The sequence below is a fragment of the Babylonia areolata genome, chromosome 10 (genome assembly GCF_041734735.1).
Source record: "Babylonia areolata isolate BAREFJ2019XMU chromosome 10, ASM4173473v1, whole genome shotgun sequence".
NCBI classification, from domain to species: Eukaryota; Metazoa; Mollusca; class Gastropoda; order Neogastropoda; family Buccinidae; genus Babylonia; species Babylonia areolata.
In genome coordinates, this window is record NC_134885.1 from 40,852,027 (window position 1) to 40,871,643 (window position 19,617).

General features: G+C 40.3%; 2 protein-coding genes across 2 annotated transcripts in view; one reads left to right on the forward strand and one right to left on the reverse strand.

The window, feature by feature from the left end:
* The window catches only part of LOC143287005 (soma ferritin-like), an 11,855-nt gene extending 3,266 nt beyond the window's left edge, over positions 1-8,589 (forward strand). Inside the window, exons 3-4 of the mRNA XM_076595008.1 lie at positions 1,182-1,307; positions 4,155-8,589. Of these exons, the coding sequence (XP_076451123.1) occupies positions 1,182-1,307; positions 4,155-4,304 (276 nt within the window). The 3' untranslated portion in view covers positions 4,305-8,589. The remainder of the gene's footprint in view (positions 1-1,181; positions 1,308-4,154) is intronic.
* A 612-nt stretch (positions 8,590-9,201) lies between these two features.
* LOC143287006 (uncharacterized) overlaps positions 9,202-19,617 on the reverse strand; it is a 54,541-nt gene continuing 44,125 nt past the window's right edge. The window contains exons 16-18 of the mRNA XM_076595009.1: positions 17,457-18,674; positions 16,678-16,750; positions 9,202-15,842 (exon numbers count right to left, since the gene is read on the reverse strand). Coding sequence (XP_076451124.1) covers positions 15,577-15,842; positions 16,678-16,750; positions 17,457-18,674 — 1,557 coding nt within the window. The 3' untranslated portion in view covers positions 9,202-15,576. The remainder of the gene's footprint in view (positions 15,843-16,677; positions 16,751-17,456; positions 18,675-19,617) is intronic.

The window sequence follows — 19,617 nt, forward strand, 5'->3', positions numbered from 1 at the left end:
AGCACTCATTCCGAGTCCCCCATACACATCCACACCCCGGTTCATCTACTGTGCTGGGAGTCCAATGGAAACTGTTGATGTTAAGTCACCAGGAGGACACATCCCACACTGCCGCCGAGTCACGTTGTTGGTGTTCTGTAGTGCATGTTCTCAATCTCATTCCACATATTCAGGACGCCACCCACCAAGCACCCTTCTGACAATGGTAATAACTTAGTTGTGGAGCCAGACTAAGTGAGCGTCCCCTCCCAGAGTGGAGACTGCCATCACGTACCTCAAATAACAGTCCCCCATGAATTTGCTGACACCGAAGATCTTGACAGGAACTTACCCCAAGCATGGAAGAGGAAGGCGACTGATACTGCAGTCACCTCGAGAGTAGGGCATGAAAGACCACATAATCTGCTTTTCTTTCTTTTTATATAATAATATACTACATAGGAAAGCAAATAAAATTGCGGGCAGAAAAAATACAAAAAAATGGGTGGTGCAATGCGCTCTCCCTGGGGAGAGCAGCTCAAATTTCACACAGAGAAATCTGTTGACAAAAGAGTAAAATAATGCAGTATATTGATGGTAAATGATGATGATTATGATGGCAGCCTGTTACTAGTGTTAGAATTCCTGTCCATTCCGGATGAACTGACAAACAAGTGTCACTTTAAATCGTTCACAGCTTACATTTCATATTACACTGGTATATAACTGGGATTCTCTCATAAGCTCAGAAAGCAGAAAAAAAAGTTATGCTAGCATTGACACTGAATCATTGCAATGGTGGTTGTGCTGATGGACGGGCGCAATAGCCGAGTGGTTAAAGCGTTGGACTGTCAATCTGAGGGTCCCGGGTTCGAATCATGGTGACGGCGCCTGGTGGGTAAAGGGTGGAGATTTTTACGATCTCCCAGGTCAACGTATGTGCAGACCTGCTAGTGCCAGAACCCCCTTCGTGTGTATATGCAAGCAGAAGATCAAATATGCACGTTAAAGATCCTGTAATCCATGTCAGCGTTCGGTGGGTTATGGAAACAAGAATATACCCAGCATGCAAACCCCCGAAAACGGAGTGTGGCTACCTACATGGCGGGGTAAAAACGGTCATACACGTAAAAGCCCACTTGTGTGCATATGAGTGAATGCAGAAGAAGAAGAAGAAGAGGTTGTGCTGATGGTGTGTGCAGAAGCCCGACCATGATGAATGGGGCAGCGGGCTGGAGGCGATGACGGCGGCTCTACAACTGGAGAAGTCCATCAACCAGTCCCTCATTGACCTTCACCACTTGGCCGGCTCACATAATGACTCACAGGTAGAATGCTTGCTGTTTTATGAAACAACAATAATTCATTTTTAATTACACATACTTTTCCATGACCCACAGGTGCAGACTCCAGTTGGGTCTGATTCCTGTCCTTGTGCAAAATACTGCTTTGCTTACGTGAAGAAATCAAATGTAGGTGTAGCTAGTGACCTCTCTTGGTAACTTCTTTTTGTTAAAAACCGTAGAAATTATTAATAAATAGTGTGTGAACTACCCTTTTTTTAAGCATAAATCTAATTGAAAAATACTGTAAACTACCTTGTAAATTATGCCTGGTATTTAGAAAAACCCGTTTTTGGTTGAAAACTGTGCATAGTGTATAATCCCTTGTAATCGCCCACCCCTTACTTTGAAAAAAAAAAAAGAGGGGGGGGGGGGGAGGAGAAAAATATTATGAACTGGTGAAAATTTTGTTACTTTTGATCATGCTGCTTTACAAAGCAGTGCAGATTTTAGACCCAGAGACAAAGAACAGAATGTCTGCATGAGATGTTGCTTTGTCATTGAAAAACCAAGTGAGAGCACGACGTCACTCCATAACACAGTGTCTTGTTTCGGTAGCTGTTCTGTTCTCACTCCCAACCCAGCCAGTGCTGTATGGTGAAACTAAGAAAGAGAATCGGCATCCGTAAAGGGTAAAATAACCATGAACGCTTACTAGGTAATGCTAACTGGGCGCTTACTAGGTAGTTTACAGTATAATCCACAATCCACAGGTAGAAAGCTTGCTCTTTAAAAAGCAGGGCTAGCAGACTGGATTCTGTTTGAACAAGTTAATGAACTGGAGCTTTGAAACAGTGTTTGTGTGACTGACAGCACTGAAATTGTGTGGAAAATGTTTATAATAAAAAAGCAAAAAAGAAGGCAGCAGATAAACAGAGCAGACAGAGTAACAGAGCTGAGTCAACAAGCAGACGAAAGGAAGCTGGATTCCAATCCTTTTTTTCCTAAGATGATGTCACAACTCGGAAAACAACATCTGTTGTCAACAGAGACAAAATGGAGGACTTTCATTTTATGGCAGACGTGGCTTATCAGATGTGTATACCGTATACGAGTTAAAGAACTTTGCACTGCAGCATCTTGTAGGCCTAAAACTACAGTAATTTATTATTTTTTCTCTTTTTATTTCTTATTATCTTTAAGTATATGTAGTGTTGCGTATATAGGAACTGTCTGAATGCTTTGACACCTTGAAACAAACTGAAATGTGCACATGCGAAGTGACTTGATTGACACTGAACACTTTTCTTTTTGTGTGAGAGACAGAGGGCAAGAAGCATCTCTGTGAAGGCAAAGTTTTGCTTAGTGTGAGAGACAGAACAGCATGGGACGACTTGATTGACGCTGAACACTGATGTTTTTTGTGAGAGACAGAACAGCATGGGACGACTTGATTGACGCTGAACACTGATGTTTTTTGTGAGAGACCGAACTGCATGGGACGACTTGATTGACGCTGAACACTGATGTTTTTTGTGAGAGACAGAACAGCATGGGACGACTTGATTGACGCTGAACACTGATGTTTTTTGTGAGAGACAGAACAGCATGGGACGACTTGATTGACGCTGAACACTGCTGTTTTTTGTGAGAGACAGAACAGTATGGGACGACTTGATTGACGCTGAACACTGATGTTTGTTGTGAGAGACAGAACAGTATGGGACGACTTGATTGACGCTGAACACTGCTGTTTTTTGTGAGAGAAAGAACAGTATGGGACGACTTGATTGACGCTGAACACTGCTGTTTTTTGTGAGAGACAGAACAGCATGGGACGACTTGATTGACGCTGAACACTGCTGTTTTTTGTGAGAGACAGAACAGCATGGGACGACTTGATTGACGCTGAACACTGCTGTTTTTTGTGAGAGACAGAACTGCATGGGACGACTTGATTGAAGCTGAACACTGATGTTTTTTGTGAGAGAGAAAACAGCATGGGACGACTTGATTGACGCTGAACACTGCTGTTTTTTGTGAGAGAGAAAACAGCATGGGACGACTTGATTGACGCTGAACACTGATGTTTTTTGTGAGAGACAGAACAGCATGGGACGACTTGATTGACGCTGAACACTGCTGTTTTTTGTGAGAGACAGAACAGCATGGGACGACTTGATTGACGCTGAACACTGATGTTTTTTGTGAGAGAGAAAACAGCATGGGACGACTTGATTGACGCTGAACACTGATGTTTTTTGTGAGAGACAGAACACTATGGGACGACTTGATTGACGCTGAACACTGCTGTTTTTTGTGAGAGAGAAAACAGCATGGGACGACTTGATTGACGCTGAACACTGATGTTTTTTGTGAGAGACAGAACAGTATGGGACAACTTGATTGACGCTGAACACTGATGTTTTTTGTGAGAGACAGAACAGCATGGGACGACTTGATTGACGCTGAACACTGCTGTTTTTTGTGAGAGACAGAACAGCATGGGACGACTTGATTGACGCTGAACACTGATGTTTTTTGTGAGAGAGAAAACAGCATGGGACGACTTGATTGACGCTGAACACTGATGTTTTTTGTGAGAGACAGAACAGCATGGGATGACTTGATTGACGCTGAACACTGCTGTTTTTTGTGAGAGAGAAAACAGCATGGGACGACTTGATTGACGCTGAACACTGATGTTTTTTGTGAGAGACAGAACAGCATGGGACGACTTGATTGACGCTGAACACTGATGTTTTTTGTGAGAGACAGAACAGCATGGGATGACTTGATTGACGCTGAACAGTTTGTGTTTTTTTGTACATGAGAAAAAAATGGCAAGGGAAAAATTGACGCTGAACGTTTTAGTGCTGTCCCATGTTTCAGATGGGTGACTTTGTTGAGGACAACTTCCTGAAGGAGCAGGTGGAGAGCATCAAGAAGATCAGCGATTACATCACCAACCTCAAGAGGGTGGGGTCGGGACTGGGCGAGTTCCTCTTCGACAAGGAGACGCTGCAGGAGAAACAGGAGTGAGGAGTTTGGAGAGGAGAGAACACACCTGACAATGGCAGGACCACTTCATTGTCCCCAGTTCTGTTTCTTGGCCTACCTGTTTCTGTGTGTAATGTATCATTGTAGAGGTCATGTTTGGTGTGTTTATTGTGTGTGTGTGACTATATTTCAAAACTGGCCAGTTATGAGAATTAGTCATGATTAAGCTCCCTGTGCTTGTGATTGTGAAAAAACGAACATGGCATTAGACGTAGTGTTGGGTTTTTTTCATGTCAGTATTATTAGAAGATCACTCAGGTATTGACAAATGGAAATTTTGACAATTATGAATTAGGTCCCGAAGACTTAATGGTTGTGGTAATGAAAATAGGGCATTAGATTGTGGTTATGTCTGTCAGTGCTAAAAGATTTGTTTGAGAAATGTGTCTGTTGATACAACCATATCCATGCAGCAAAAACGGAGCAGCTGACTGTACTGGTAGTTATAATGGGTTTCTTTGTATCCATGACATGAAAACAAAATAACATCAGTGTTTACATCATTCTGAAATACCCTCTGTGATGACTGGAGATTAGCAACCCATTAGCATTTGCCTTGTTGGACTCGTGCTGCATTTGGCTGTAAAACTGAAAATGAGACATGAAAGAAATAAATGATATGATGATACCTTTTGCTGCTTGGAAGTTTGTAGAGGCTGAGGCTGATACTTGATTTTGCTGAAAGAGATTGTAAACAGCAAGTTTGTTGCTTTAGCTAGGGCATGTTTGAGTTGGAGTTTTCTGCAATGATATTGCCACTGCAGTGACAGATGGTGTATTTTTTCGGAGATCACATATGGACGCAGTGCTCAAAAAAGAGATATGCCTGTCAAAATGTCAATCTGTGTAGTACATACTGCACAAAAGTGAAAGCTGGGCTGTTTTACTTTTAAGAGTGCAGTTGTGCCCCATGTTCAGGTCTGTTACTGTGACAGTGATGGAAGATAATAGTTATGAAAGTTGGATATAATAGTAAGCTGAAAGTCACCTTGGCGAAGTGTCTTTTTTCCGCATATTTGAGATATCATCAAAGCTATGATATGGTTCAGAGGTTGATAAAATGGCAGACAGTTCGGTGAAACAGAACCAGTATGGTAAGAGGATCATGCTGTGGTCTAATTAGTCCACCTCATTGTTCCTAGACTGTCAAGCAGCTTCTGGTGCATGAAGTGGTGAGGTTAGAATTCCTTTTGCTAATCATGTTAGATTTGTTTTAGTCATCCAAAGCTGTCTGTGCCTGGAACAATGAGGTTGTCCAAACTTTTTGGGTGGAAGTTTGATACGTCGATTACAAAAGCTTGTGTGGACTGCTTCAAGTGTTGCTGTCAATATCTTGAAGGTACACCTTCTGGGTGTACAGTTTGACTGGGAACTAATCAGATAATACCTGTTTAAAAAATTCAGTACTTCATCGGATAGTCCTGTTGGCAGGTATATGTTTGTTTGTTGTTTTATTTTTTTAAAATCCCAACAGATTTTTTGTTTGCCCCAGGAATGCATTTCACCTCAAATATTAAAGCTTTTCTCTTGAAAGTTTTGAAAAGACTCAAGAAAGATCACATTTACTGGGGTAAATTCTGTTTGTTGTGTTTACTGTGGAAACGGTCATTGTTGTGACAGTTGTGTCAGCAGCGTCACCATCACCACATTCACTCAGCTGTGTCAGGGGCATCAAGCTTTATGCACTGAGGAATGTGTGAGGAAAACATTCTCCTGATGCAGTGTCATTTATTCAGTATTGTTACTGCAAAATGATTTGTTCCAAGGGCCTGGATTTTATAGTTATGTGAATATAGTTTGCTGTTTGCTATGTTCGGTTGTAAGTCATAATTACACTTAGAAACTGTTTAAACGTCCATGTCCAGTCATATATTATTGTAATCAGAAATTGCTTTAACGTCCAGTGTCCTGGCAGTATATAGTGTTTTTCGTTTCCTGCATATTTATGTTACTTTCATGTTACATGTTTTTAGAGATATGTTTTGCTGATTCATTTCCTTAGCAAGTTAACATGAAAGAATTGTTTTACTGATAAGAAAAGACAGTAGCAAAAAGGAATGGAGAGAGTTACAGAAAGATGGTCTGATCATCATTCATATCTTGTTGTATTGTATTGTAAATATTGAAATCAGCACAAAAGTAGAAGACTCAAAATGCACTTAATCAGAAACTCATTACTCAGGATGATTTTTATTTTTGTTTTCTGGTGCAATTTATTTAGTTTTGTCTAGATCTGTCTGAAGTTGAAGTGCACATTGTTGAAATATTCAGTTCAGCTTAGCTCTGTCTGAAGCATAAGCACATGTACGCAAAATATGTTAGATATGTGTTCTGTAATGAAGTTGGTGTAGAGTGATGAAAAGAGCACAATTTTTGGTTGGTTTAGCTGTAATATCAGTCTTACTCAGGTAGTTCACAAGGGATGATTACTTGTGAAAGAGACACACTGCCTCGTTCCTTTACTTGGTAATCTGCTCAAAATGTTGAACGGAGAAGTTTTCTTTATGGTATACCTTTACCATTTACATGTAATTAAAAATTTGTATGATTATTTTTGAATGAACTTATGAGGGACCGAATCATGATATTGCAAATGTTGACTTTGCCTCCAAAGCATAAAGTTTCTTCTTTTTTGTGTGTGAAATGATTGTGTGTATAAATAAGTGTTAAAACACATGATTTCATGATAAATGTAAATGGAGTGGAGCAGTTTCTTGATGAAATGTTTGTTACTAAACCTTCATTAGGTTAATGAAATCCTAACCATGATGTTATTGGGTTTTTTTATATTAGAAAACCATCTTCCTTACATTTTTTGTTTTTGTTTTTTGTTTGTTGTTTTCTTTGGCAGAAATGACCTCCCTTTACTGCATGTTGTATGGAATCATTTTATAAGATAAGATAAGATAAGAATAACTTTATTATCTCCAACTGGAGAAATTTGGTCATGTGCATTATCACAACATAGACAAGTAAACAACATGGGGACCATAACTGTAAAAGTCGACAACAGCTTTTACGAATATTACGAAGATACAAATGTAAAAAATATCACATACACCGTTTCATACATACATCCACACACTGCAGGTAATAACTAGTATTCTTAATGTAAAAACAGAAAGAATTTAGAAACATTATTTGAATATAATTATAAGCATAGCCTACTATACTGCACATTGATTATAATAGACAGATAAGATAAGAATAAAGATAAATTGCGGAAAACCGCAACCAGATAATCAGCACACACCCACAACCACCCACCCCACACACGCGGATTACTTGATCAAACAAGAGTAATAAACATATATAGACTTCATCATATAAACTTCTCGTCTCCCCTTCTCTGCATCTGTTTTTATCTCCTTTCTATCTACTTCCAGCCGTGGAGAAAAAAAAAGAAGTAATGAATAAGCCTGCACCTATTTACTCAAGAATTGAATTTGAAACATTGCCAATAATGGGAATGCCTGGGGCTTTTTCAGTATTTCCATCCTTCTGGAAATTCTGGATTTTGTTGTTGGTGTCTGTTGTCTCTCCCTTTCTGAATTTCTGCCTTGCTGGACATCTTGTCTTCTTTTTTTCAAGAAAATATTGAATGTATTTTTATTCTGGACTTTGACTTGAGACTTGGACAATATTACTGTCATTCTTTTTCGTGTCTATTACACATGAATTACCTGTTGTGGATTGAGTAGGAATTCAGACGTGAGAGAGAAATGACAAAATTGGGTCCCTGAAAGTACTCTTTATGAATAACTTTAAATATAATACTGTGCTAAGTCACTGAAGATTAATTATATCCATCCCACCCCCTCTCCATCCCAAATATGACTATGATTTGTGAAAATATGCCCCTATCAGCTCAACATCTAAGCATTTTTCACAGTGAAAGTAGACTGCCTCTGCATTTTTATGTTGAGGAGAATGGCAAGTGGCAAAATTTCCCGTGGTGTCAGGTTTGATGAGAAATATATCACATAGTCATGTGCCAGATGTGAATAGCTAATGTAACTTAATCCTCTGCTGATGCAAAACCAACAGTTTGTTGTCTATGTGTGCTGCAGATAATTTTGTAAAGGATCTCAATTAAAATGTTATTTCCTATGGACAGCAACAAGTATTAATGGATTACTGTGTTTTGTTTATTTGTTTTATTTAATGTCCAGCCAGAGATTTGATTTTTGCAGCTGTTGATATAATTTTTACAATTAACTGTATTTGAAATCAGAGAAAGGAGATATGGACAAACGAAATTGAGGAAGTGAGAGTATACAGCAGCATTTAACAAGAAAAAAATGATTTGGTAAAAAAAATCATGTGGAAGAAGAGATGGCTATCATTCAATGATCTGTTGAAAGAAATGTCTTTATCAACTATTAGCTGAAATTACCAAAATGGAAACATTGTAAGGAGTATGTTTTTGTAATGTATTTGATATGATGTCATAATGGATATGAGAATCTCTTTTGTTTTCAAGGGTCCAGTTGACCAACAAATAAAGTTTAATGTTGTTAACTTATATACACTTTTGTCTGTGTTTTGTTTTGATTATTTTGTTCTTTCCCTAGAAAATGGACATGAAAATTGAAGCTGTGTAAAAACATACCTGTACGAAACGTATCTTTTAGGACAACAAAGAAATGTGTGAAATACAAAAGATAATAATATGTTGTTTATGCCCTCCCAAAAATGTTTGGCTTTATGTGTGGCAGAGTAAAACAATGATGCACATAAGAGCCTACATTTTTACACTTGAGTGAACATGGGAGTTGCAGCCCATGAACGAGAAACAGACTGGCACTCAGAGATTCAGACACAACCTCATATACAACCAAAAACTCTCACCCACAGATATAATGAACAAACTGCCAAGTCCTGAAAAATGTTTTATTTACCAAGAAGAATCTACAGAATGCCACAACTGGTTCACTGGTATGGGATACAATTACACCTGGTGTAAATGAGAAATGGGGCAAGAAGTGATGACATTAATTAAGGCAATTATGACGATTTCCCTTTGGCACTTTGTTAGACAAGGCAAATGGAAGGGTAAATCAAACATTACAAAGATGCGTCTCTTGTATTCGTAAATGCATTTTCATACTTCTTTCGTGGACAGCATACGGTATGATAATCACAAAATACATGCACTGTATCAAAATAAATAATGCAGCTTAAATTTTTAATATATAAAATTCTTTTGTTCCATACAAACCAATCGCCTTCAAGGACTAATCTTGCTCGCTCTCTCTCACATACACAAAATCAACACCAACAAAGTGGATTAATTACAAATACCGAAAATGTAAATCATTAACAAAAATAGTCCAATTTTTGGATACTGGATAATAAATATTGTCCATAATATCCTTTCTCTTTCAAACAGCAAAATTATGAACAGAATGTACGCCAACAAAGAATCACAATGACTCTACACAGCAAAATCAAAGTCAGTGCCATGTAATTCACTCATTTGCAATAAAATTTGGCAAAATGCTCTAACATACAAGTCAAATCTTGGCGAAACTGCTTTGGCATCTGATGATGTACTGTCAATGAAACCAAGTACACTTGTGAAGCCAGAAAACTTCTATTCTGCAATAATACATAAAACAAAAAATGCCTTGAGACAGTAATGTCCTGTGTACATTTGGTTCTGTTTAACATAAAATGTAATGACATGTTTCAAACCATGAATGTATATTCCATGATTTTTCCATTGGCAATAAGAGAAATGAATGCACAAATTACTTGGACGCTTGCAACTTGTCAAGCTTTTAATCTCTTCACAAACCTTTAGATTAAATGTTCAGTAACCTTTTACGGCTATCAGGGCAGTGAATTCATGTCCTCTGTGTCTAGGGTTAAGCATAAGAAGGTAGGATCCAATCCTCTCCTTCCACCATTTCAACCTCCTCCAACCGAAGTCAGGTCCCCATTAGTGCCTGAGTGGTATGGGAAAATCAGTGAGGTGCCTTTCCCAGGGACACGGCACCACGCAGAAAGGGGGTCTAGAACCCTGACCACTCGTGAACACTGCATCACAAGTTCAGCGCCTGTCCAGTTCAGTCGTGGCGCCTTGAAACCTTTCCCTGACCAAAATTTATAAGTATACTTTTAAAGGCAAAGCCAAGCCCTGTCATATCAGAACTGTTGAAGTTTTGGCTTAAGCAAAGCAGCAAGTTGCCTTGGTTCTGTTAGTTGATTAAGTATGTTTCATACAGGGCATATTTTGGGGCTAAAAGACTGTGAAAAACACATGTATCATTTTAATATGCAGGTAATACTTCATTCAGTATAATCAATATTACAGATAGTGATATATATTAATACTTTTTCCCCACTTTTTTTTCGTTAAAGGAGCATTTCCTATCTTCTTCACCCTACACACTTAATACATGTGCACAGTGAATAACACATGGGCATCCTTGTATTCCACAGATAATACTTCATGGTTCAGTAAAAGAAACGCCCCAAAACTGTTTTACTATCATCATCATCATCATCATTATTATTATTACTGTTTTCCTTATAAGGGGCATTTTATTTCATCTTCATCTTATCCACTGAATGCATGTGCACAGTGAAAAAAAACCACACTTAAAAAACATGGTTATCCTTGTATTCTGCAGAGTAACTATGCACAGTGAAAAAACATGAGCATCCTTGTATTCCGCATGTAATACTTCATGATTCAGTATAAGTCATTACTATTATCATCAATTTTATTATTAATAACACTTCTTTATATGCAATTATTAATACTTCTTTAGATGCAATACTCTTCATCACACACACTGAATACATGCGCACATGAGCATTCTTGCATACTGCAGGTATAATTTCAGGATGCAGCAGAACTGTCATGATAATTATCATTATCACTGCTTTCCCTTAAAGGATGCATTTCATCAAATCTTGCGCATCTTTCACACTAAATACATATACACAACAATATGAGAACAAAATGATTGCCATTTCAAACAATAAGAGCAGCTGGGTATATGGCATAAACCAGTTTTGCACATAATGGAAAAAAAAGTTCATAGTTGACTGAAAACCTATTTATACAGATTTGTTGTTTACAATATTTTCACAAGATTCTATATGCTTGAAAAAGCAAATTTGTCACCAGTTTATTCTGTTACGCCCACTGGATCACATTCAGACATGCTATGGTGTTGTTGAATCTTTGTTCATTTCTTATAGGTACATGTGACTGTGTGTGTGTGTGTGTGTGTGTGTGTGTTTGAATGTATGGTGCTTGGGTCACAGTTCTGGGTTAACACGGGCAATGTACACGATATTGTGTTACTGTCCAGCCAACTGCGCAAGGCTATATCAGGAATGCCAAACTAGACAAAAAATCAAACCATATTAAACACAAAATTCTGTCACATCTAAAAAATAAAAAAAAAATCCTCAAAAAGCAAACAAACAAAAAGACTGCAAAACAGCACAGTTCACATATTACCTTAATCATAAAGCTCCTTTTGGCTAATAAGACTAGGCTGTGCTGATGACATGAGCATTCATTTAAAGCTACATACACATACACACACAAAACCTTTAAAAAAGTCATATTGGCAAATAACACTGCAGAATGGACAGCCAGTGCCCATCAGAGTGTTAACTACACTTCCCAATAGCCAAAGGGAAACAACACATAAAGACTGCGGAAAAGTGAGAAAAAAAATTGTCAAGGCTTCAGAGTTTCGGTTTGGTTCTGGACGCCATGGGTCATTTGACTGGTTCACCACAAAATCAATGGATCATTTTCAAAATTAATGGGTCAGGAAAAACACCACCGTAGTCCTGCCCCCAGTGGCCCAAATGGGCCACCACACACCTCCAAAATTTGAAACTGATTTTGTACTTTGTCCACACTCATTGGTGTGTGAAATGGACTATATGTGTGTGTGTGCATGCGCACATGAATGCATGCATGTGTGTGGGTGCGTGCATAGTGTATGTGTGTGTGTGTGTGTGTGTGTGTGTGTGTGTGTGTGTGACAGAGACCATGTGTGCTAATGTTCACAGTGTCATGAACAACACTGAAAATATGACATGGTCATTACTAAACTTTATTCTGCAAAGCTGATACACCGATTTATGCTAACTGCTCTGAATAGGAAATGTTCACACAATAGTCAAATTAATTCAAAGGAAAAAGTAGAAACAAAAGCAAAGCAGTACAGCAGATCTACAGTGAAACTGTCATTGCGCAAGTCTAAAACCACTGTTTTAAGAACGCACTTTCCTCAGCTTTGTGGAACTCCAAATCTCAACAGTTGCAAAATGTCTCTAAAATGTCCTAAAGAACCATGCCTGCATAATGTGGGGACCTATTTAATTCTGTTCTTCTGTTGTTTTTTTCAGGAAGAAGACCAAATACGCTTATGGTATCTATGTCACAAACACAGCTCGAAAACAAAGTATGGTTGCTCAAATTTCTAAATAAAAACGGCCGTGCACGTAAAAGTATGCACATATCTTGAATGGATCTTGATTTTACTGAAATGGAGCACACTCTTGCACAAAATCGGCAAAGTCAGCACGCAAGTTGCCCACAAACACTAAAGAAATCTCTCAGATTCAGACTCTCCAGATGCTTGTAGAATGGAAGCGACTGCAAATGTTCTGAACACACATTTGATCTTTCTTGACAAAAGGCAGCACCTTTCGGTGGAATGCTTCATGATGCAGATGATGATTTTATGGTATGATGTATCAAAGCCCTTCCCAATCAAGGAGACTGGCAGGAAGATAAAAAGCTAAACTGGCAATGTATTACTCCACCTCGTGATACACAAGTGATGATGCTTTGTGTAAATGTACCGGATTCATTTCCTGGCTCAATACAAGTTATGATTTTTTTTTCCAGTGTTTGCCTGCTCGATGTCAAACTGCAGAGCAACAATAGTAACAACCATATTTTTCAGAGTTTTCAGAGTTTGAAAATGCAGTAGTAATTGTTTTGCAGGAGAATAAGAGAAATTCACAAAAACCCTTTTGGCATGACCGACTTAATGAAAACTTAATGTCAAGTGACTGACTGGCTGCCACACTGATGGATATTTCAGAAGTGTATGTGTCAATGACCACTGACTGACAGGAAAACTAAAACCTGATGCTTGCTGAAAAAACTGGGAATGGACTGGAACACAGAGAGAGAGAGAGAGAGAGAGAGAGAGAGAGAAACAACTGTGAAGAGAAAAAAGGCAGAAAGAAAGAAAGCAATAGAAAAGAGGAAATTTCTGGCACAGAATACTGAAAGACCCCCCGGCATCCCATAGGGGTCACAGATTTGAATTTTGTTTAAAGAACCATAAAACTGGTCATAATGCCATTCGAAACAAACTGTAGAGATCAGCAGTAAAATAGGGGATCTTCATATTCTACAAACAACCAGTCAAAAACAGTCTCAAAGTGTCAGAAGCATTTGCATTATGAAAACATTACAAAATACTGTGTAAAAGACTGGCTGGCTAAGTTGGGCGGTAAGGTTGAGATTCAACATTACATCAATATCACGGCGCATGGAAAGTGTGGATTGTGCTGAGGTCAAACGGGGACAGAAACCATACCCCCACCCCCACTACAAAAAGTACAGAAATTTGGGACACATGCATATTGTTACATCATCTCTTTCTTTACACCAACTCCAGACAACAGCTCACCATCCAATAATTTACACATCTGGTGCAATGTTCACAGTTCCAGGTATTAGGCAACACACACACACACACACACACACGCAGAGGGATATTTTTAGCGTTGAGCTTCAGATGTTGAAAATGACAGAAATATCTCTGCAACAGCATCAACTGAAAGGCACACCAAACATAAAACTGCCATTCCAATCAAACTGTGAAAATCAGCAGTAAAATAGGAGTTCATCATTTTCCAAATGCAAACAGTCAAAAAAGATGCAAACAGTCAAAAAAAAGTCTCGCAACGTTTGGAACATTCCCAAAACAAAAACAGAAAACAGTGTAAAAATGCTTCTACTGTCTGCAGGCTGCAAACAACAGTCTTGTTTAAAACATGAAGCAGAAACAACAACAAAAAATGATTTGAAAGCACTGATTTTCCATCTGTGAAAGTTTGAAATAAAGTTCAGCACATGTCAGGGTTAACAGCTGCTATTTTACATGTGGAATAAAACATCTTTGTGTAGAAAACAATACATGGATACTGTCTCATTTTAGCAGAAAATGGCAGTTTCATTTAAAACGAAACCAGGTTAAAAGTTCCTGAATTATGCCATGTGTTTAGACCATCAACCCTCCAACAGAACACCTAATACTCATTAACTCTTTCACCACCACATTTCTGTGTGAAAAAAGCTCCCCCGTAACAAATATCTTAAATATGATGCTCTCAATCACAGGTTTCGGTTCATGTCAAAACAACACAATGACTTCTTCACTTCAAACTAGGTCATGGGGCAAAGGTTAGTCACTTTTCTATTGGCGGGAAACTGGCTGCAGCTGTCAAGCTTTGTAACAATGTGAAAAATGGTCTTCTTAATATGACCCCCTGACGATGACTGAAGTTGCCTATGGCTGTGCACTGTCTTGTCAACTGAAGTCACCTATGGGGGTGCAAGAGTTAACAAACAAAATCCAGCATCATTTGTAGCCTAGCTGACCACAAAAGGGCCTTTCAGGGCTGACTTCCCATCAATTCCCACAACCTGTCAAAGGGAAACGAAAGTTATGTTCAAAGGTCATCTCAAATAATGTCTTATTTAGTCAACAACAACAAAAAAACCAGCTAAAAGGATCCAAATCCTATCAGTATCTGGAGGAACATCCCAGAAAAAAAGATCTTCTAGAATCTAGCTGTAATTAAATCCAGTTGAAAGGATCTTATTCATATCAATATCTGGAGGAACATCCCATGAAAAAAAAAATCTTCACAAAGTAGCTAGCTGCAAAACGTTTGTGCCTGATATAATGCACATTCCAGTAGTCAATCAGCAGATGTTTGATATACCGAGAGGCTGGCTGCATGGAACACACCATGGAACTTCTTCACCTCTCAAGAGGTAAGAACGTGTCAGATAAAAACCACCAAGTATGCAGCCTGCAGGAGACAACAAACCGACCAAAACATTGAGAACAACAAAATGATGAAAACAAATAAAAGTCAAAAGTTCACTTCTCATAGCACCACTGAACTACAACGTACGACGACAACACCCCCCCCAGACTCCCTCCCACCCCCACCCCCTCCTCACTGACTATTTAGCGTTCCTACAGTGGCGCCGCCATGCTCGTTGGATCGCCTCGGCTGCCTGCCGCGCCTGTCTGATCTTGGCTACACGCTCTTTCTCAGCCTGGACGCGGCCCATGTAGGTGCTTTCCCGCTGGGCATCCTTCAGGGCCTGGATGCGAGGGGAGGTCACCTCCGGGTCAGTGTCAGGAGTTGTCTGCTCCTCGTCCTGCAGCTGGGTCAGGCGCTCCAGGAAAGACACGCTCTTCGTCGTTCGGGTGGACGCCGTCGTGTCTGGGTATGGTAAAAAAAAGAAAGAAAAAGAAAGAAAAAACAATAAAGAAGGAAAAAAAAAAAAAAGAAATTCAGATCATGCTGCTTACAGCTCAGGTGACTGCAAAGAGGCCATTTTTTCAGGGCTTAAGGCCCATCACTTCTTAAAGCCAGTCAAAGAGAATCTAAAATATAATGAAAGAAATTATCACTTAAAATGGTGTTCGCAAATGTCTCGTTCACTCCATGTAAGATTTAAGTCAAGTTTGAAAATGTTAATCTAAAAAATAGAAATGACACAGCTCTCAGTCCAGACAAGAGCACCATGGACAGTACTTTCTTCGAAAACCTTTTTTTTTTTTTTTTTTTTTTTACTTTTCTATTCACTAAATCAAATGCTTTTTTTTCAAATGATGTTTTTTTGCATGTGTGTATGGACAGTGATAGGATGTGTGTGTGTGTGTGTGTGTGTGTGTGTGTGTGTGTGTGTGAGAGAGAGAAAGAGAAAGAGAGAGGGGGGGAAAAGACATATGTGGTATCTCTCACACAAGACAAACTTCCCTTGAACTCCCTCGCCCAATCACAACTTTGATACCACCACACCATCTCCGTGCAGTTTCAAGAAGGTGTCAAAACTATGGGGACTGATCCATATAGTGATATACACTATACAATTATGCCATGAAAAAAAACAGTAGATGCCTGATCAGCTTATAAACCCAATGTGCTGGTCAGACTGTCAGAGACTACCCTGAACAAGAACCAGACACAACACAAACTCCCACCTTCTACCCCCCCCTGCCCCCCAAACACACACCCATGCACACTCCTGCCAGACACAGACTCTCACCCTCACCTGTCCTGGGACGGGTTCTGCTGCTCTTGTCCTCTGCCAGAAACTGAGCCAGACGTTTCGCCACAGAAGAATTCTGAAAGAGAAACACATCATGAAGACGTGACCTTGGCAGAGTGCAGTGGCTGAGAAAAAAACCAGTTGCTCACATGTGTACACATACACAGAACAAGAATATATTACCTCTAAAAGAGAAATTGTTGGTATGTATACAGAATACTGTCAAGGTTACCATTCATGGATTATTTACGCCTCTGTTGCCAATTGTGGGTTGATGTGTGGGAAGCACTTTGATTTGTCTCTGCACAAGATTTAGCACTATATATATACTAATTATCATTACTATTATAATGTTCTTGCCTTCAGCAATACAGAAACCTAAAATGATGAGCACTTCTGGAATAATAGCTGCCATACCAGTCGTGCAGTACCATCAACAGAGGGTGTACTCAACTGTAATTTCCAGCCTATAAAGCACTACATAAAGTTATTTTGAAAATGTACAAGGCGCATACAGCTGATAAGCCGCATCTGCTAAAAATAATGAAAAGTGAGTCTTCCTTTCACTGTTTGGTCCTGAATGGCTTTGTTGACCGCAGATGATGTTTTCTGATGGTAACAGTTATACACAACACACACATATACACATGCAAACACAGACAGGCACACACATACAAACAAACATGCATACACAAACACACACACTATTTATTTACAGATCTCTCCAGGTTGATCACACACAAACAGACTGTCTCAATAATCAGAACCTCCATGACACAGACCTTAACCTCCGGTCCCCAGGCACTGCCGAATGTCCCTGTGTGATCTTTGGGCACGTCCACAACAGCATAAGGGGTGGTGCGCTGTTCCACACCACGGTGCGATGTGGACGTCCTGTGTCGTTCCGGACTCCGAGAAGACACTGTCCCTTTCCCCCGCGCTGGGGGTTTGGACTCTCGTGCATATCTGTCGTAGAATTGGAACCCATAAGACACCGACCGGGATTCGTCGTTCAGCATGGAGGAGAGGGCGGAGTCAAAGGTGTTGGCCGACAACCCCATCTTCCTGGCGTCAAACTTGTCCCTACTGTTCATGCCGTGCACATACTCACTGGGCATGACCGTCGGGGAGGATGACTTGACCAGGTCCTCAAAGCCTTTCCCTGACACATGCTCTGCATCCTGAACGCTGTGTGTGTCTGCCCTGTTGTCCTGTCCATGTCTGTCCACCATGCCTGCTTGCTCATACACCTGCTCAATTTTCTGAGCGTCAACATCGTGACGGTTCTGGTCCCTGCCCACAAGTTCTGGTGACTTTCCTTGCCACAGACTCAGACCCATATCAGGGGAGGTGCTTTTCACGTCTGAGCTGTTGCTGGTGGTTCCCTCCCTCTCTCCCTTTGTCAGTTCTGGGGAGGGAACGGAGGTCAAGCTGTTGTAGACACCACCACCACCGTTAGGCATTGCGCCGTTCTGTAGAGGCTCCGCCCACTCCTGCGAGCGCTGGCTGTGTGAGGTGGACGGCCTGGAGTAGGCCGACTCCCACTTCAAGTCAGCTCTGGAGCTGCTATGGGAGCCACCGCCCTGGCCCCATCCTGTCTTGGCCCCTTCTGTTCTGGGAGGTAAACCGTTCCTTTCATCGCCTGCCGCCTTCCCACTGTCTAGATCTTGCAATGTCAAACTTAACGACTGCCTTTCTTCTTCTGGTTTTTCCACCACGAATGTCTCACTGAAGCCCTGACCATTGCTTGAATCATTCGTGTGCGTGTCTCTCTCATCAGTCCATGCACCAAAGGGTGGGACAGCCGGGACGTGGCCGGCACTGAAGGCAGGGAAGTGAGGGACAGGGGGATCTGAGGGGTGCTGGCCGAGGAGGGCCTGTTCCCGTGACCTGCGCATCATCTCCTTCAGCTCCCTCAGCTTTTCCCGCGTGGCCTCCTCCCTCAGCGCCAGCTGTTTGGTCATCAGATACCTTTTCTCCGTCTCCGTCTGGTGACTCACCTGCAAGGCAGACCATGGTGTGTCAGTACTCAGGGACTGTGTGGTGCACTGTCTATCTTATTTATCTTTGATGATTACAGCCTGTAGCCTCAGTGAGTGTGGGACATTTGTCCTTTTATCTTAATTATCTCTCTTACATATAGCCTCTGCTAGAGTTGGGTGTTTATCTATTTACATTTCTTGCTTATAGCCCAATGGAGTGTGAGGCATCTATTTATCTATCTTTCTTTCTTTCTTGCTTACAGCCCATAGCCTCTGCTAGAGTTGGGCTTTTATCTATTTATCTATTTACATTTCTTGTTTATAGCCTCATGGAGTGTGAGGCTTCTATCTATCTATCTTTCCTTTCTTTCTTGCTGAGAGCCGAGCTGACCAGACAGCGCCATATCAGGGCTTGAAAAACTGTAAATACTGACTCCATAGAACCTGAAAAGAAGAATAGAAAGAAGAAGCAAACCACACAAACCTTTTACATGCCTCTAATGTTGACTACTACATTAATATTTCACCAGAGGATTTAAAAAATCTGATCATACAGATAACACACAAAATTATATATGATATATAGTAACACATATGCCTCAGTTATCAAGTAAAAAACAAACAGACACTCAACAAGGGTTTCTAGAAAACAACACAAGTGAATGCACCAGCATGGCAGAAGAAAAAGGAAGAGACGACAGAAAGCAAAGGGAAAGCCAGATAAAAAGCAATACACAAAAAAAAAATTTTAACACAGAATTTCCAGGTGGGGTGGGTTACAATGTATACAGAAAGAGCACCACCACCACCCCCTCCCACCCCCCCAGCATCCCATGAATAAGGGGTGGGGGGAAGGGAGGGGAGTGTGGGATGGCATGGACACAAGACTCAAACTGACAGGAAAGGATCAATTTGTCTTTTTCTGTACAGCACTCCTGGCTCAAGAAAGTTCACAGCGATG